The sequence below is a fragment of the Amblyraja radiata genome, chromosome 26, assembly GCF_010909765.2.
Source record: "Amblyraja radiata isolate CabotCenter1 chromosome 26, sAmbRad1.1.pri, whole genome shotgun sequence".
Classification (NCBI taxonomy): Eukaryota; Metazoa; Chordata; class Chondrichthyes; order Rajiformes; family Rajidae; genus Amblyraja; species Amblyraja radiata.
The window spans coordinates 19521182-19541844 of NC_045981.1; the positions used below are offsets into that span (position 1 = coordinate 19521182).

General features: G+C 44.6%; 1 protein-coding gene across 3 annotated transcripts in view; it reads left to right on the plus strand.

Moving 5' to 3' along the window:
- The window catches only part of LOC116988000 (ras-related protein Rab-37-like), a 159459-nt gene that overhangs the window by 69632 nt on the left and 69164 nt on the right, over positions 1-20663 (plus strand). The window contains exon 1 of one of the 3 annotated variants that reach the window (XM_033044389.1): positions 18805-19181. The exons of 1 other annotated variant lie outside the window; for it this stretch is intronic. In XM_033044389.1, coding sequence (XP_032900280.1) covers positions 19062-19181 — 120 coding nt within the window. In that variant the 5' untranslated portion in view covers positions 18805-19061. Of the gene's footprint in view, positions 1-18804; positions 19182-20663 lie in introns of those variants that run through there. One more of the 3 variants, XM_033044388.1, reaches the window with a different exon arrangement.

The window sequence follows — 20663 nt, forward strand, 5'->3', positions numbered from 1 at the left end:
GGCCGAATGCCTACTCCTGCACCTATTTTCTATGTTTCTATGAACCCTTCCTCAGACACTCCTACCCCACTCCAATCCCACTCCTTCTGAACAGTCGGCTCGCCACTCACTCAGCAACAATCCCAACATTGTCACCAAACCCGCCAACAAGAGACTTGCCATTGTAGTCTAGCAGGCTACATGTTGAAGCCAAGCACCAGCTCTCAGACACCTCCTCATGCCTAACCCTTGACCATGATCCCACAGACAAACACCAGGCCATCATTTCCCAGACTGTTAAACTGAGTTTCTCCAGCACTTTATGTGTGTTTTTTGTTGTTGTAAACTAACATCTGTGGTTCCTTGCATCTAAGGTTTAGGATATTGACCAGGTACAGGCAAGTGGAACTTGCTTGGTTAGACAACATGATCGGCATGAACAAATGTATGTGCATAAAGATTGCACGTTAGAATGAATATGCCAGAGAGTTTAGAAGCATTTAAGATTGTAAAATGTTAGAATTCATATGTATGCATGAGAATTGATGTGTGCATGTGTCTGTGTGTGTGTGGGAGGAAAAGAGGGAGCGAGAGAGAGAGGGAGAGGGGGAGGGAAAGGGAGATAATATGTGCCTCAGTGTGTGTGATGTGAATTGAGGACCTGGTATGCCTGCAATGGCTTCTGCAGCTCACTATTCCAGACTGGGATGAAAGACAGCCATTTGGGTTTGGAGCCAGAAGCAGGGATATGGAACTACCCTCAGTGTTAAATCAAGGCATGTAAGAAATAGATGAGGGCAAAGGCAGTAACCTGAGAGTCAGACCGGGACACTGCTGAGCAGCAGCTTGTTGAACCTTCCCACTTCGATGAATCATTAACGCTTTGACATTTACAGAGCTTTGTGGGCTGCTGTTAGGAAAAGGTTAATGAGAGTGATGTCAGTGCACAGACTCTTGATCCTTTCTTGATGGCATGATTTAAAAAAAAAACATGCCTGGAATCTCTCGATAATCTAAAGACAGCACAGATGAATCCCAACGGAAGACGGATCCCATTCCCTGGCCATCCGAGCACTCCCCACCACCATCGTCAGAAATATTTACATTCAAATTAAAAGCGAGGATGGTAGAAGATCATGGTGCCATCAAGCTCCCCATCAAGTGTTTCATCACTCCTGCACTCTCCCACATATGAACCCTCCCCCTTCCCACCACCTTCTCTTCCCCAGCCCCACCCACCAACCTACCTAAGAGCAAGGCAAACATCCAACAGAATCCAGCATAGCTGTGACCAAGAAACTGAGAGAGAACTTTGAGCGTGTGTTTGGATATGGATGAATGAGAAACAATGGACATAAATGGTCACCAAAAAAATTCAATGGAGAAGCATCTTTACACAGAGAGTGGTTGATGTGAAATTTGCTAGAATATGGAGAGGTGAGGTGGTATTGGTATTGGTATTGGTATTGGTTGATATTGATTTATTGTGGTCACCTGCACCCAGATACAGTGAAGAATTTATTTTTGCATGCTATCCAGTCATGTCATGCCACACATGAGTACAATCAAACCATGCCGAAGTAAAACAGGTAGTGTAAAGAGAGAAATAAACAGTGCTATAGGTACAGAAAAAGCGTGATCAAACTTTGCTGGCTTTACCTTGCACTAAACGTTATTCCCTTATCATGTATAGTATCTCTACACTGTAAATGGATCGATTGTAATCTTTCTGCTGACTGGTTAGCATGCAACAAAGAGCTATTCAGTGTTCCTCGGTACACTGATAATAAACTAAACGGAACTGAACTAGTTTGAATTGTGTGGATAACAGGAAAAACGAGGATTTTCACTGCTTCTGTACGTAACAATAATAACCTGTGTCAATACCAATACCACCACTTTATTTGCTAATCATGTTAAACCTGTGTCCTTTGATTGCCATCTTTCTGTGTAAACAGTTTCTCCATTCTCCTTCACAAATGAGAATCGTTGTAGAAGCTAAACTCTGCTTTAAACATGGTTTTCTTATTTTCATGAAGCCAATATTGTCACCCACTGAATCAGAGCAACACGTCGACAAATCAGCATCCCACCTTTTGATAAACTAATCAAAATATTTTTAAGTTACTTTTGAACACCATTAATTTTCTCATTAAGCAAGCCTTAAATACTCAAAATACCATTTTAAGCCTAATAACTATTTTGTGAATCAGCAAAACCAATTAATCTTCTCAATATCTTTGTGAGGGTATCATATTTCTTTCTAAGTCTTCTGTCCACCTGAACCAGGTCCTTAGGATTGTCAAATGTAGGAAGTGCATGTAAGATGAGGCTCGAGAAACGTGAAATCAGAACAATATTAAACTATTTTGTAAGTTGTACCTTTCTTTAGTCACCAAATATTGCCATTTGAAAGCTATTTCAAGGCAAAATTTTATTTGGATCCTTGAGTCCAAATTAAAAAGACAACCCTCCCACCCCTCACCCCTCAAATGCTGGTACTTTTTAAGCTATTGAAGTAGATATGGTTAGTGGTTAGTGGAGTTCAGCAGGGATCTGTGCTGTGATTTCCATTTTATATATATAAACAAACTTGGACCTCAGTGTAGATGGCTTGGTTAGTAAGTTTGAAGACAACACCAAAATTAGTGGAGTTGTGGATGTGGGGAAAATTGTCAATGGGATATAGATCAACTAGAGAAATGGGCGAAGAAATGGCAAATGGAGTTTAATCCAAGCAAGTATGAGGTGTTGCACTTTGCGAAGTAAGGGGAATTGATACTTTAATGGCAAGACCTATATCGGTATGGATTTATGAAGGGGATCTTGGGTTCCAATTCCATAGCTGCCTGAAAGTTGCAACACAAGTAGATAGAGTGATAATGAAGACATATGGTATGTTTGCCTTCATTGATGGGGGCATTGGGTGTAAGAAATTCATTTTATAGGCTTATAAACATTTGATTATGTTGCCTTTTTGGATATTGTGTGTAGTTCTGGTCACCCTATTACAGGATGGACATGGAGGCTTTGGAGAGGGTGTAGGAGAGACTCACCAAAATACTACCTGGATTGGAGGGTATTAGCTATGAGGAGAGGTTGGACAAACGTGAATTATTTTCCCTGGAGCATCAGAGGCTGAGGGGAGATCTGATAAAAGCACATTACATTATAAGAGGCATAGATAGGGTAGACAGTCAGAACCTTTATCCCAGTGTGGAAATGTCAAAGACTAGAGAACATAGCCTTAAGGTGAAAGGCAAGAATTTTTATGCAGAGAGCGGTGAGTGTCTGTGACACTATTCCAGGGATGGTGGTCGAGGCAGGTATGATTGTGGCATTTAAGAGGCCTATGAATAGGCAGGAAATGGAGGGACATCGATCACGTGCAGGCAGAGGAGATTTGTTTAACTTGGCATTATGTTCGACACAGACATTATGAGCCGAAGGGCCTGTTGCAGTGCAATACTGATCTACATTCTATGTTAAGAAAATAAATAGAATGAAGTTAAAATATGTTATAAAACATGTGAAGATAAACAGTCCCAACATTGGAAAAAGTACATCACTTTTTGCAGAAAATATGAATTCAATTTATTTAAATTGCTTCCAATGGTGACTCATTACTATCCCTCCCCTATTAAGGGACTGGGGAGCGGTGAGCTTTTAAATATAATCTAGTGATGTCTTCTCAGTTAGAACAATGTATTGGAAGCTGTGAGCATAAATGTTAAAAGAACTGTAGTTCAATAAATTGTCCATTCAGGGAGATGCAGCCCAAGGCAGCTTCATAAACCTAAGAACCAAGTCTGCAAGGCAGCACAAACCTCCAATAAAAAATGTAGAGATTTCAAACGTATAAACAGCTTCCTTTTTGTACATGCTATTTTTTAACATTTTAATATTTTTGTTATATTACAACCCATATTTTCACTTGAAAATCTCAAGATTCGGGAAAAAAATGCATTAGGTATTTAAATCGCTGGGACATGATCAGGCATGTCTTAGGACATTGTGGGAAGTTTGGGAAGAAATTACGGGGCCTTTGACAGAGATACTTATATCATCGCTAGCCACGTGTGAGGCGCTAGAAGTTGCATTGTGAGTAGGAACGGTGACAGACAAAGTCAAGTTTTTACTTATAGAGAGCGGGTCCGCACGGAATGAGGTGCAGACTTCTGTTGATCGACATCTAGGATGTAGAGATTGTAGACATAGTCAGCCTGGGAGAATCTATGTTACTTTTAACCCGACAATAAAGGCATGTAGACATGTATGTGAATAGGCAACACATGGAAGGATGTGGACATGATGCAGGCAAATGGGATTTGTGTAGATGATCAAAAAGGTAGATGTGGATGTGGAGGGACAAAGGGCCTGCCCATGTGCTGTACGATTCTGTAGCTCTATGACCCTTCACCAACGTTCACAGCCATCCTACAATGAGATGGGAATGGTCCGTTTTCTGTGTGTAAAATATAAATTAAACTCAACAGGCTGTACCCTACATAACTGAATTGTAATGTTTTCAACTCTACAGCAGTAAGTTGCCTTCCTTAATAAGAATGTGAGTGAACCACACCCACTGGTCAGTGATTCCTGCGGGGCTGAGGTGCTCAGCAAGGCTCTGCACCAGAAGTGCATGGGGTGAAGAGGGAGGGGAAAAGCAACATCCGGGAAATTTCCCACTTCTTATTAATCAAATAATTTTATCTGCCTACTTTTCCATTGTTATTACTGGGTTTGCAACCAACTGCAAGTGAGGATGTACTGGTGCCATTTATAGTGGGAGAATGTGGCACAGTATCAATAGCACCCTTCATTTACAAACCCATTGACTCCTTTGCAGTTGTGAATTTAGTCCCACCAGTTCTGATGTGTCCCTAATGCAGGAAATGGAGAGTTATGGTCATGTGTAGGTAGAAGGGATTAGTTTAATCTAGCATTGGGCTCAGCACAGATATTGTGGATCAAAGGGCCTGTTCCTGTGCTGTGCTGTGCTGTTCTGTGTTCTATGTCATAAGAATCCTTTCTAGGAATCAATCCAGGACCAGAGGAATTCCAGCAAATGTTGAAATTCACGGCTGAGCCTTAGTTGATTATAGAACCACATTGTATGACTATACAATGATCATTGATAAGACTGGGCTAGATCATGGGAAGAATCTGAGCGGTCTGTGGAACAAAAGCAAGGTGGAGCAATGGAAAGCAAACCTCGGAATGAAGCAAAGCTTCATTAGTCACTTGATCACTGGAGATAGTCTGAAGTCAAATCCTTCCAAAGGCAAGATAATGATGTAGATGTTAATCCCAACGGATGGTACAGGAGTTCAAGAGTTTCTGGGATTTGTCAACTATCTGAGCTTGGCCCTGCCCCATCTCCCTGTGTCATGCGATCCTCTCAAAGGGCTGACTGAGAAAGATGTGGAATGGCTCTGGTTTGTCAGTACCGAGTAATTGCTCAAACAAACTACAGACAGTCACAGCAGAACTTGGGTTGCAAAACTTTACTAAGAAAAAGAAGCTGACAAAACTTAGAGATGCCTCGGAGAAAGATCTTGGAGCAACAGTCCTGCAGGAGGGTCAGACGTTAGCACACACAGCGGAAATGTGATGAATGTGGTAATGGTTTACAGGCAAATTGAGAAGACACCATTCACTATGATCTGTAGCGTTTCAAGGATTTACCTCTGCATGCACAGGAGATAAAGTACATGGAGACCAGAATGTTATTTGGGAAATTTATTTTTCCTTTTTATTTTACTCAAAAAGAGATGTAACATGTTTGGTCTATGTACCCTTTAAGAATTTTAAGCTCTATCTCTCTCTCTGTAAGTTTGCTATTTGAATAAAGCATCTCATTAGTTTCACTTACTGGCTATCCTCCAGTATCAGAGAGAGTGATATTTAAGCTCAGACAACAACATATGCAGTGTACCTAATGTAGTAACACATCCAAAGATGATTCACAGTAGCATATTAAAAGAAAAGTTGAGGCCAAATTGAACAAGGAAATATCAGGACATGTGACAAAAAGCTTAAGTTAGGCAGTTAAGGAGAGGGATATATAAAATCAATGAATCGTACAGGCCCTTCGGCCCACCATGTCAATGCTGACCATCAAGAACCTATCTGTATTAAGCCCATTTTCCAGCATTTGGACCATAGCCTTCTTAAAAGATGTGAGAGTCTCTGTCTAGCTTAGTTTCGTTTAGAGACACAGCAAAGAAGCAGGCCCTTCGGCCGACCGAGTCCGTACTAGCCCGACCAGCGATCACCCATGTACAAGTTCTGTTCTACACACTATGGACAATTTACAGAAGCCAATTAACCTACAAACCTTCATGTCTTTGGAATGTGGGAGGAAACTGGAGCATCCGGAGAAAACCCACGTGGTCACAGGGAGAACGCATAAACCATACAGACAGCACTCGTCAGAATCAAACCCAGGTCTCTGGCGGTGTAAGGCAGCAACTCTACCATGCCACCCCACTGTACTGACTCTACCACCTTCTCAAGCTGTGAGTTGCAGATTGCAACCATCCTCTGAGTGGAAGATTCTTTCTTAGATTCTCTCTGAATCCACCTTAAATCTGTGGTCTCTCATCTTGGACAGTTAAGGAAACTCAAAGGAAATCAAACATATGAAGTCTCCCCTGGTAACTGAAACATTCCATCCCAGGCCAAAATTCTTCTTGATCCTCCCCAGTCCCACCATATCCTTCTTGATGTTAAGACAACCAGTATTTCACACGATACATTCACATCTAATTTGAAAGGGCCCCAGCACTCATTTTTGTGGTTCAGCGTGAGTCACAGGCTTCCAATTACATAAATAATCCTCCACCATCACCCTCTGTCACCTTTTACCAAATCCCTTCACCCCGTAAATCAACCAAAATGTCCTGCATTTCATGCACCCGCCCTGCTCCCACCACCAACCCCCACCTCTGCTCCCACTCCCAACCGGTGTCAACTTTAAGGTGAGAAGAGAAAGATTTAATAGTAAGATTAAACGAGAACTTACCAGTTTGAAGTTTGATCGTTATTTTATGAGGAGTAACGTTGAGTGATTATGTGAAGAACCCCCCCCCCCCCCCTGCGTGTCATTCTTCAAAGCAGCGGTGTGAAATCACAGATAACTGTAATGACTAAACATAGTAAGATTAGAGAAGAGATACCAGTTGAGTATATGATCAAGGGTGGGAGCGGAGGGCACGTAATCCCTCAATGTTACTCCTCATAAAATAACGATCAAACTTCAAAATGGTAAGTTCTCGTTTAATCTTACTATTTTACTTCGGAGTCACGTGAGTGACTACGTGAAGATTTTAAAGCTCTGTGATTTCATTCCGTGGAAACGAGTCCATGCATCACATCTGCCTTGATAATGGGGAGAATAGTGTTAACATCATTAGACATCAATACGATATTGAAAACCCAACGATAAATATATTAACACCAAATTATAGCCCCTATTTATGGGGTAAATTCTATTACAGAACTTAAAATTGTTTCTGGAAATGTTCCAGGTTCAATGACTGGTTTGTTATAAAATCGTTGGAAAGTTTTCTCCGTTGACCATCCTGCTGTCTTGAGGATTTGGCCCATAGTAACATCCAACTTCATAGCTGCCGATGTAGTGGCAGCCCTGGTGGAGTGAGATTTTAAAATGCTAGTGTCTACTCCAGCCTTTATTAGGACCTGTTTTAGCCATCTAGAGATGGTCTGGACTGTCACTGTTTTGAGTGGCTATTTGTAGCTGATTAAAAGTGACAATTCTTTCCCTCTGATGATCTTAGTATACTCCATATATAATAGCAAGTGTGTTACAATACAGAGACGATCATCTGTCGGGTAGGCCCTGAATTCTGTTTTTAGGCCTGCTGACCCCTGTCTGTTTTGTTTGACTAATTCATTGATGTGAAAAGTTAAATTTCCAGATGAAATAGTCATGTTGTCCAGCCTTAGTTTCTGTAGTGACTGGACCCTATGTGCCGTGACCAAGGCCATCAGCATGACTGTTTTCATAGTCAGTTTCTGTAGGGACAGAGCTGTAGCTGGAGACCAGTTTCTTAACATGGTCAGTACAATGCTCACATCCCATATTTGGGAGTACCTGGTTCTTGGGGGATTAACATTAAAAATGCCCCTCATGAGTTTGGTTACCAGGGTGTGTCCCAACAGAATGCCGCTCTGTTCCTTGCCACAGGTATGTTGACAGAGCACTTCTGGCGCAGTTGATGGCACTATGACTGAGCCTCTCATCGTAATGGAGGCTTGCCAGGAATTCCAGAACAGACTGGATGTTCATAGATCTGTGGGTGATCTTTCCTTTGTTACTGGATGGACCAGTAAATTAGGTCTATGATGGATGGTGATGCATGGTTCTAATACAATGTCTAGTATCACCGGGAACCGTGATTGAGTAGGCCAATCGGGTACTATCAAAATACCAGACGCAGAGTCTTGCTGTTTTTCCTTTAATACCCGACTGATGAGGCAGAAAGGAGGGAATGCATAAATAAACAATTTCCCCCAATGCAGCGAAAATGCATCTGTTGCCGCTGCCCCAGGGTCTGGTTCCCATGAAACATAATTTGATAACTGGTGATTGAGCTTGGATGCGAAAAGATCGATATCTGGTGTTCCATACCGTGCTGTAATTTCAGCAAATACATTTTTATCCAACATCCATTCAGTGTTTTCATTGAATTTGCGTGACCTGGTGTCTGCCACTAAATTTAGTTTACCTGGTAAGTAGGTAGCTGATATCCAAATATCTGTCTGGATACACCATTGCCAAATTGTGTTGTCCAGATTGTCACATGATGTCGATTTGTTTCCACCCATATGGTTGATATATGCTACCACGGTGGTGTTGTCAATTTGTAGTCTAACATGCTGGTGATTTAACCCAGAACAATATGACTTAAGGCCATGGAATGCACTTAACATTTCCAGGTAGTTTATGCCCAGTGTTTGTAATAATGATGCCTCCTGTGCATTCCATCTCCCTCCACAGCTGGAGATGGAATTGGTAGCACCCCAACCAAGTGCACTGGCATCAGTTTGTAGTACCATAGACGGGTTGCTGATAATTATTGGATTGGAACAATACCTGATGTTATGTTCCCACCATTTTAGTTCCATTATGGCCTCTGTTGGTAGCTTCATTGGTCTGTCAAAATGGCCACCATTAATTTTGAGTGCTCTTATTTTTGCTCTCTGTAAATTTCGATAGTGTAAAGGTCCGAATTGTGTGGCTGGAAATGCAGCCACTATCTTCCCAATTATTCTAGCTACCAGTCTAATGGATGGTTTGGTGATGTCAATGATTTCGCTACAAGCCTCTATTAAGGCTGTAACCTTTCCTTTCGGCAAAGTCACTGACATTAGAACTGAGTTAATGGTGAACCCCAAATAATACATTTTTGTTGAAGACGTTAATTTAGACTTAACTGGATGGATGATAAACCCCAGTTTTTCAAACAATTGTTTTGTGGCTGTTACCGCTTGTTTAGCCAATTCCAAAGTTTTGCCAACAATAAGTATGTCATCTAGATATGCCATTACCATGTGTTTTTGTTTCCGCAGTAACGCTAGGGCTGGTTTCAAAATTTTTGTGAACAGCCTGGGGGCTGATGTTAGACCATTAGGTAGTGCCCTGTATTGACAGGGCTGACCCATCCAGTTGAATTTTAAATAACATCTGTGGTCACCTCTTGTGGGTACTGTATAGTAAGCATCTTTTAAATCGATGCTTGCCATGTAGTAGCCGTCGGAAATCAATTGCTTAGCAGTAACAAAGGTTTCCATCTTGAAATGAATATATTGTACAAAGGTATTCAAAGTAGTCAAATCGATGATGATGTGGCAACCACCATCTTTCTTGTTTTTTATAAAGATGTTGGACACGAATTCCTGTGATTCGTGTTGGGTTTTCTCAATTACTCCTTTTTTATATAGCCGCTGTAATTCAGCATGTGCTTAAGATTTTTCTATGCCTGTGAGCACGAACATTCGGTTCAGTACATGCTGAACTGGAGGGTTATGTTTTTGTATAAATTCTATGGTACAACCCTGGATACTGCTTAGAATATAAGTGTCGGTAGTTAACTTATTCCATGCATCCAAATAATATCGTAACCTCCCACCAATTTCGATGCTCCCATTAATTCTTAAGGAACCAGACCCACCTACCTCCATGGTTACCAGTGGTAGGTGTGTTACTTCTTCGGCATCCTCCGTGGACGTTGAGGCGCCGTTGTCTGGGTCTGTAGTTGGGTTGGTGTTGAGGGCTTGCGCATTTTCCAGGAAGGTCGGTCTGGGCCATGGCCTAAAAAAGACCGATGTTGGGTGTTCCTGGTTTTTGCGCTTTCTCCAGTTTGTCGTGGCCGACTGGTGGGTGCGTAGGGGTGATGTTTTTGGCCGTAGTAGCTTTTAGATGCTGCTTTTATGAGCCCCAGGGTTTTCGCCTCTTCATCAAGTTCTTTGACTTGTTTTGATAAATCCCCTCCAAATAGTAGTGTTGATGGTTTGGAGGTTCCAGGTTTGCAGAGGCCTTGCAAATTTGGGGTCTAAAGCCGGTTGGATAGCACCTTTCCTAATATTGTTTAACTCGTATTGTGAGTTGCAGAATAAAGCCAGTGCATCTTGGTGGTCTAGGGTCATGTTTTGCTCATTCATATTCCTGCTGTTAGGACTTTTAGGACTTTCTGTATTTTTAAGTCCCTGGTTCTAATTGATGCCCCAACATGTTTCCAGATGCACTGGTTGACACTGGGAACATTTAGCGACTTGCAGTTCCCTGGTGGTAAGTGTCGTGCTGTGGTGTCCAATAATGCCTGTCCCTGTAGTTGGTTAAAAGACATGTAGTCAATGCTTGCCGCTATTTTCGGCTCCAGGTTTAGGCCAGTTTGGTCGGGTTGGATAAACTGGGACACCATATCCAACATGTTTTCTTTCACCCCAGGCATACTAGGAGTATGTTGATCACTCCCCTCTTCAGGGTCAGCCCAGAATTGACCCTCCGTGCTCCCCTCTGATGAGGGAGTAACACTGTGCAGCCCCACAAGAGGTACTGCTGTGGGGCTTACTAACTGCCCACTGTGGCTAGCCTCCATCTCCCGGAGCCTGCCACTTTGGAGTATTTCCTTCAGCAGCCGCTCGAACTGGCTCTTATGCTCTCGGGCATAGGCCACTCGCGGTTGCTGCTGATCCTGCAGCCGCTCCAACCGGCTCCAATGCTCACGGGCACTGGCCGCTCGCGGCTGCTCTTGTTCCCCGCTCCCAGCCGCTCCAACCGGCTCCAATGCGCACGGACACTGGCCGCTCGCGGCTGCTCCTGAAGCCGCTCCAACCGGCCCCAATGCTCATGGGCACTGGCCGCTCGCGGCTGCTCCTGAAGCCGCTCCAACCGGCCCCAATGCTCACGGGCACTGGCCGCTCGCGGTTATTCAGAGTCGGACTCATCGGAGTCAACGACTCTGTTAGTTTTTTGCTTCGCTCTACCGCCTGGCCGTGGCCGGTGCGGGAGCGAAGTCGGGCACAGCTGTTCCCATTTCGGGAGATTGGCGTGCCGTTGGCTGCTGCTGCCGGCTGCCCGCAACTCCGCGGTTCTCCCCCGCCAGCTTTTTCGCAGCCTTCGTGGATCTGGTCCATGTCTCCACCTGTAAGGTAAGTGGAAGGAACGCAGAGTCTCCTTACCTGCTGTTCCCGGCTTTCAAATTCTGCCGCTAAGGGGAACGTCGTTCCCCCTGCTGTGACTCGTTGCAATGCGTGTAGCGATATGACACGCATGCGTCCTGGCGGGGTTCTTCACGTAGTCACTCACGTGACTCCGAAGTAAAATAGGAACCTGAAGGGTAATGTTTTCATACAAAGAGGGTGGTTGTATGGAATGAGCTTCTGGAGGAGGTAGATGAGGCAGGTAGTATCGCAACGTTTAGGAAGCATTTAGACAGGTACATGGATAGGATATGTTTAGAGGGATATGGGCCAAACATAGGCAGGTAGGGCTAGCATAGATGAGACATGTTAGTAGGTGTGAGCAGCTTGGGCCGAAGAGCCTATTTCAATGCTGTATGACTCTATGATTCTAAGTCACTCAAGGCAGAAATTAAACTTGAGTGGTTTTAGTTTTTTCAACTCTGTGCCATAGACTGCATCATGTCTATATAACAGGTTCCAGAGAGTAATAAATCCACATCTTCCACAACCGTCTGCCAGAGGGGAGGAAACTGGACATAGCTGCCAGATTTAATTTTAGGTAGTTTCTCCGAAATATAATTTTCTCCTCTTCCCCACCGAGAGATTCGAATATTAAATGATCTCTTGATTGCTAGACATTATAAACACAGAATCCATTTTAACTTTCAGATGCTGAACGAGAGTCTGTAAGTTGCTAAGCAACAGGTTGTCTCAGACGCTGAGCACTGAGCCTGGGTAGGGGGGTTGGGGGTGGGGGTGTAGGGAGGGGGTGGTCTGCTGGCTGCCACTTAAACCAAGAGGTATTTCAGGTTTGGTATCACAGAGCTTTCAGACTGAATCAGGCAGGAACAATCCTCTGATGTACAAGTTCCCCTTTCTTCTCATTTTGCTCAAAGCCTTGGAGGCCACCAGTTGCTGAGCGACTCCACGAGATGGTGGTTCCCTTTCATTCTCCCCATCTCCCTCAGAACCTTTGCCGAATCCCATTCCCCATGTGTGGGACCATGGGCAGGGACTTGACCACGTGTCGAGACATCAGAGAGAGATGAGCCATGAGGTGTCCAACTTCAGCAGTGGTGTAAATACGTTCTTCTAAAGCTTACCCCCCTAGTCTCGTTCAGTAAAAAACACTCTCCAGCACAATCACATATTTCCTGCATTGTGGGGGAAGTAGACCCAAAGGTCTACTGATCTCTGACCAAGAATAGAAACCTGTAGCTAGTGTTTACATCACTGCATCACCCTTCCCCTCATGATCACGTAATATTCTTGATGATTGTGTTCTGTTCTGGGCACCATGTTATCTGAAAGATATTGTCAAGCTGGGATGTACGAGGATGTTGCCAGGACTCGAGAGTTTGAACTATAGGGAGAGGTTGAGTCGGCTGGGACTCCAATCCTTGGAACGTAGGAGAATGAGGGCTGATCTTATAGAGGTGTACAAAGTCATGATAGGAATGGATCTGGTAGAGGCACAGAGTCTCTTGCTCAGAGTAGGGGAATCGAGAAGCGGAGGACATAGGTTTAAAGTGAGGGGGAAATGATTTAATAGTAATAATAATCTAAGGAGTAACTTTTTCACACAAAGGGTGGTGTGTGTATGGAACGAGCTGCCAGAGGAGGTAGTTGAGGATGGGGCTATTGCAACGCTTAAAAATCAATTGGACAGATACATGGATAGGACAGGTTTAGCGGCCAAGTGCAGGCAGGTGGGATTAGTGTAGCTGGGACATGTTGGCTGGTGTGGGCGACATGTTGGCCGATTGGGCCAAAGGGCATGTGTCCACACTGTATGACTCTATGACTCTATTAGGCAGCAGCTACTGTGCAATGTAGCACTCTTTCCAGCAGGTTATAAGGTTCTGCTGTCAAGTTCAACTGCAGGGATCTGAGCACATTTTCTCGGCTTGCGGACTCCTCTGGGTATTCTGTTGTTCTAAAGTGCTGTTGAAATAAGGTCTGGTCTGAGGTTACCCTTCAGATGCCTGCATAGGAGCTCGTGGCATGAGTTTGAACAAGCATAGTCGTGTTCTAATCCAGGACCTAGCCAATATTTATTTTGCAACAATCCTCATTAAAAGCATTTTTTTCTGCTCATTATCTCCTTCCAGCTGTGGAAGCTTGTTGCACCAAATTTGTCTGCTATGTTTTACATTTCAAAAGGAATGTTTCGGCTGTAAAGCTCTTTGGATGGTTCTGTGATGGTGGAAAACATGATACAAATGTGAGTTATTTCTTCATTCCGTCTCTTTAGCCACCGCAAGTTGAGACCAACTAACAGCATAAGGTAGAGATCTATCCAAGAGCCTCTTTATGACTCAGTACCATATTGGGTGATGCCAAGAGATGGGAGTTTATCAATGAGTTGTTTTTTCAAAAGCGTTACTTAGAGGTAAATACAAGCTGGCAGGCGAAGAAATGGTTGTTAGGGATCTTGAAAACGAACAAGAGATAAATAAATTATTTGCGTTTAATAGGGTCCTGTTTGGTGCCGGGACCATTGTAAATATAGAAGAAGATTTGCCCAGTGTTCCAGATCTCACCAGCCACAATACGTGAAAAGCCAGATCGTGTTTACTGAAGTGGCTGATGGGCAAATGTTGGCGACAGTGAAGTTGATGAACTGTAATCCAGGTACCTGCACTGACCTTCAATAGGTTTGAGTTCACATTTCCACCAGGCAGTTACTGAATATAAAATTCAGTTCATTTTTCTCACTGGAAGTCTGTGACTAGTAGTGTTCTATAGGGATTAGTAATTGGGACCTTTGCTGTTTATGATATGCATTAATGACTTGCATATGAATGTGGGAGGTATGATTAGTACATTTGCACATGACATGAAAATTGGTGGTGGTGTGGAGAATGAGGAAGATTATTGAAGGTCAGTTAGAAAGTTGTATATAATCCTGACAACTGTAAGGTGATGCACTTTAGGAAATCTGATGGGGTTAGGACAGATACAGTAAATGATAGGATGGTGAAATTGTTGATGAATAGAGAGACCTAGGGATTCAAGTCCATAGTCCCCTGAAAGTGGCTGGTGAAGAAGGCCTAACGGCATCAGTCTGAAGAAAGGTCCCAACCCGAAACATCATCTATCCAGATTCTCCTGAGATGCTGCTGAGTTACTCCAGCACTTTGTGTCCTCTTTTGTAATCTAGCATCTGCAGTTCCTTGTTTCTACAAGGCATATGGCATTCTTGCCTTCATAGGGTGGGACATAGAATGTAAGTGTTTGGATTTTACGTTGCAACTTTGGGAAACATTAGTTAGGCCACAGTACTAATATTAAAGTTCTGGTCACCACACCATTAGAGAGCTGTGATTGCACTAGAGAAAGTGTAGCTACATCCACCGGAATGTTGCATCGAATGGAGGACTTTAATTATGGGATGAGATTGGACAGGCTGGACTCATTTTCCCTGGAGCAAAGAAGGCTGAGAAGTGAACCTGTTAGAAATATATGTTTACAAAATGCATAGATGGGGGAAATGGTCTAAAAAAAAATTTCCATGATAAAGGTATCAAAATCGAGAGGCCATAGGTTTAAAGTGGGAGGATGGAGATTTAAAAGAGATCTTAGGGATAAGTTTTTCACTCAAAGACTGGGTGATATGTGAGGCATGCGGCCAGAGGAGGTGATAGAATCAGATACAAGAGGAGTTTAGACTGAAATATTAATGGCGTAAATTGATATGGCCCGAATGTGAGAAAAAGGGGTCAGTATAGATGAGCAAAATGGTCAGCATAGATGTGGTGGGCCAAAGGCTCTGTCTCCGTGCTGCACAGCTCTACAACTCCATGACTCTAGTTAATGAATTGGAAAACAATATCTGATCTTATTAATGATGATTGCAAAAACTAATGGTGTAACTCCCCAGTAGTTCATTAGTGCCCGAAGCAAGCAAGTCACCTAGCTCAATGGTAGTTTTAGATTTTTTGTTTTATTTATAGAGGTACAGGCCCTGAGGCGCATCGAGTCCATGTCGACCAGCGATCCCCGTTCACTCACACTATTCAACACATTAGGAACACTTTACACTTGTTTTTACTGAAGCCAATTAACCTACAAACCTGTAGGTCTTTGAAATGTGGGAGGAAACCGGAGTTCCCGGTGAAAATGAATGCGGTCATGGGGAGAATGTACAAACTCTGTATAGTCAGCACCCGTAGTCAGGATCGATCCTAGGTCTGTGGCACTTGTAAGGCAGCAACTCTACCGCTGCGCCAACATGCCGCCCTTTAGGGAATTGGGGATTACATAAAGCTGACTGGGGTGAACCCATTGAACACAAACCCCCTACACTCCTGGGCAAGAGTGGTACCAACCGGGTCTCAGCCAATTCCTATAGAATACTGAAGGGCTTTGTCCAACTTGTGTATACAACAAAGTCAAAACCTGGTGCACAGGAAAAGAGGCGAGGGTTGAAACTGACCCCAGAGCCTGGTTGTGAGAGGATAGTAACGATCTCAAGTTTCCATTCTCCATCACAGTCCATAAATACCCACATCTACTTGTCATTTGAAACACCCAAAATTCTCTATATTTACAAGAATAATCAGTCATTAGGCAGTGGGGGAAGGGTTAAAAAGAAAGATGCTGGACTAAGACAACAGTTTCACACTTCCCCGAGAAGCTGTAAAGGCCATTTATTGCTTTAAATATTAGTGCCTACAATGTGGGGAAGACAAAAGTGCAGGAAGATTGTATAAAGTTGAATGAATGAGCCCTGATTCAGGGTCTCGACATGAAATGTTAACTGACATATTTTGTAACCAGAGACACGGTCTGACCTGTTGAGTTCTTCTCGCCTTCTGTTTTATTGTTCAACATTCTATGCCTGTTCAGCCATTTATGAAGATGGACACAAAGTGCCGGAGCAACGCAGAGTGTCAGGCAGCATCTCTGGAGAAAAAGGATGGGTGATGTTTCAGGTCGGGACCCTTCATCAGACTGAAATTAACGGGTGCCCCACCTGGCGAGGATAGGGTGCCCTGCGTTCAGTCTGACGAAGGGTCCCAACACAAAACATTGTCATTTTTCTCCATGGATGCTGTCTGATTCGTTGAGTTACTTCAGCATTTTGTGTCTATCTTAGTGGTATAAACCAGCATCTGCAGTTCCTTTTCATTCTTCCCCTATTTTTGATGTTGTTGTGCTTGCGTCCCTGTTTTTTAAATAGTACCGTAACATCTACAATGGCTAACTTTAAGTCTATCCCATCATGATGCAGCACTCTCCTGCACGAGGCCCCGGATGGTACTTGAGAACCACAACCCACAGGCTAGGCAGTGCCGAGCTTAGGGAATGTGAGTGGGTGGAAAAGCTGATCAAGGACAGGATCAGTCAGTTCACGCAGCAGCTTCAGATTTTCTCTGCACTGGGTAGGAGAGTCACAAACAATGGCTACAAAATAAGGGCCGGTCATTTAAAACGGAGCTGCAAAGATATTCCATCTCTCAGAGGGCAGCGAATCACCAGAACTGTGTGCCCCTGAAGGGTGATGCGGACTTGAATATTAGATATGTTTAAGGTAGAGATAGGTAAATATTTGGAAGGACGGGGACCGAGTGTTATGGGGAAGGGGCACAGAGGATGGGTTGAAGCCATCACGATCGTATTGAACGGTGGGGCAGGTTTGGTTGATGACTCCTGCTCCTGATTCCTTGTATTTAGATATGGGGGGGGGGGGGGGGGGGGGACATTCCCAGCTGTTATACAACGTGGAGTGTGGAGATGGAGGAGATATTGTGGGGATTTAATGCTCAAATAATTGGTTAGCAAGTTTGTGAAGAACAAACAAGGGCATTAGACATAGAATAGGTGAAGGTGAAGAGAAGTTAGGAGCTGGGGTGGAGGGGTGAACAGGTGTGTGTGGGGAGAGTGTGGGAGGGGGAGAGTGTGGGATGGGGAGAGTGTTGTCTGGAGAGGGAAACATAGAAACATAGAAAATAGGTGCAGGAGTAGGCCATTCGGCCCTTCGAGCCTACACCGCCATTCAATATGATCATGGCTGATCATCCAACTCAGTATCCTGTACCTGCCTTCTCTCCATACCACCTGATCCCTTTAGCCACAAGGGCCACATCTAACTCCCTCTTAAATATAGCCAATGAACTGGCCTCAACTACCTTCTGCGGGAGAGAATTCCAGAGATTCACCACTCTCTGTGTGAAAAATGTTTTCCTCATCTCGGTCCTAAAAGATTTCCCCTTTATCCTTAAACTGTGACCCCTTGTTCTGGACTTCCCCAACATCGGGAACAATCTTCCTGCATCTAGCCTGTCCAACCCCTTAAGAATTTTGTACGTTTCTATAAGATCCCCCCTCAATCTTCTAAATTCTAGCGAGTACAAACCGAGTCTATCCAGTCTTTCTTCATATGAAAGTCCTGACATCCCAGTCTGGTGAACCTTCTCTGTACTCCCTCTATGGCAAGAATGTCTTTCCTCAGATTTGGAGACCAAAACTGCACGCAATACTCCAGGTGTGGTCTCACCAAGACCCTGTACAACTGCAGTAGAACCTCCCTGCTCCTATACTCAAATCCTTTTGCTATGAATGCTAACATACCATTCGCCTTCTTCACTGCCTGCTGCACCTGCATGCCTACTTTTGGGCATGCAGGTGCAGCAGGCAGTGGATGGATGGAGTATTGAAGAAGGGCAGAGGAGAAATTGTGATGGTGGAGGATGGAGGGTAGTGTCATTGATGGATGGGGGTGGGAGGGGATGCGGGGGAATGGTTTATGTGGAGAAAGGCAGGGGAAGGAGGGGAGAAGGAGAGGCGGGTAGATGATGGGAGTGGAATGAGGGAAAGGTTGCAGGAGGGGGGTGGATATGAAGGGGGATATATTGGAGGAGGATCGGGAAAGGAGTGGAAATTGAGGGTCAGAGAAGGGGAATGTAGAGGGAAGAAGTACCGAGAGAAAGGCTGAGATAAGCAGGAGTCTATTTGGGCGGCATTTGACCCTGGAGATTTAGCCCGAATATGAGGCAAGAGACCAAGCAGGGAGGAGACTTGTCTGCTTCGAGCCCAAGATTGGAGCTCGCTGCTCCTGTGAGAGTTAAACTGAAACTAAAATGCCTGAGCTGTGATGACAGATGCTCCAGCCCCTCCCTCCCTCCCTCTGCTAGTTGAAATGATCACCTGTGGATGAGAAAGGGACTGGGAGGTCGGCACTGCACACACCCGGCCAGCGACACGGGAGTCGGATCCCACAATCGGCTCTGGCCAATGGACCTCTCTCTGTCCGGTGCTCCCTGTCTCTAACCCGGGCCAGGGTGGGCCGAAACCCGGGGCGGTTCTACCGCCGCGACGCCGTTCCCCTCTCTCCAAAGATTTTACTTCCTATCCTTCAAGCTACCATGCCTCGCAAAAAGAGTTCCCATCCGACCCACAGCAGCATCGAACTGCCAAATGGATCCCCCAAGTCACCCTTGCACCGCTCCAGGTCCAGCAGTGAGATCCACGACTTGACTTACAAGGTGTGTAGCTCTGTGTGTGTGTGTCTGTGTGTGTGTCTGTGTGTGTTTATTAAACTAGCAGCAAAAAATCCAGCAAATCGCCCGTTTAACCAGCCCGGTGCCAACCAAGGATTCAGCAACGATGCTGCTTTGAGTGTGAGAGGGGTAGCAGAGGGAAGGGGAGGGGAGGAGAGGGGGGGGGGGAGGGGGGGGGGGGGGTCTTCCAGTCTCTCCGGACCCCCCCCCCCCCCTGCTGAGCAAACGCAAGCTCTGGCAGATTTAGTTACGGAGCCGGATAAATGCTGGAGCTGAAATAATTGAGTATCTTAACAAGTTTCTTCTTCGATCTTAGAATCTTGCACGGTAGGAAGAAGCCACTCGGCCTGTTCCGCCTGTGCTACCCCAGACAGTGGGACTAATTCCTCCCTAACCCTCCCTCGGCAAGAGATCTCCCGTTTGCTCCAATTTGGACTGAGGACAGCCCAGTGCTTGTAAATGTACTGTAAAACTGCAAGATTATTATATATATATATTTTTTTTAAATAAAAACCTGATTCACTAATTCCTTCAAGGAGGAAAATCTGACACCTTTTTCCGATTAGGCCAGACCAACCGCGGTCCCTGCGTTGGCAATAAGTGACATTACCATTTCCATGTCCCTCTGCATCATCATTCTGAGGGTCACCATTGACCCCAAACTAACTAACTGTTCCCACCACATAAACACTGTGACTTCCAGATTAGTTTAGAGGCTAGGTAACCTGTGATGAGCCACTTGTCCTGTTACCCAGAGCCTTGCGTTTGTCTACAAGACTCAAGTTGGGTGGCACGGTGGCACTCCTGGTAGAGCTAGACACAAAACGCTGGAGTATCTCAGCGGGTTGGGCAGCATCTTGGGAGAAAAGAAATAGGTAACATTTCGGGTCGTGACCATTCATTAGATCATGTTTGATGATGGGTTTCGATTTGATGATGGGTTTCGTCACCTATTCCTTTTCTCCAGAGATGCTGCTTGACCTGCTGAGTTACTCCAGTGTTTTGTGTCTATCTTCTGTGTAAATCAGCATCTGCAGTTCCTTCCGACACACCTGGTAGAGCTGCCTCCATAAACCCCACTGAAGCTACTCCCCCTGGCTACTCTGATTGCCCTTGAATCCACGTGCCAAGTGAAAAGGAAAGCACCGTCTTTCTTTTGCGCATCTTGGAACACACTAGAGGTCTCTTGCTGAGGAAGGGGGCAGCATGGGTGGAATGGGCCGAGTAGCCTCTTCCTACACTGCAGGCTTCTAAGATTGAAGAAGAAACGTGTTATGATGCTGTTGTGTTCGATAAATCACTGGATTCAGAAAACAGTTTTGATTCACTCAGTAATTTATTACACTACAAAATAAGGCACATACACTCACGTATCCCCACCCCGAACATCCCCGAACACACTCGCAAACCTCGAGTACACAGCAGAACATGCCGCAGAGTGTTTCTACATACACTCACGTAAACCCG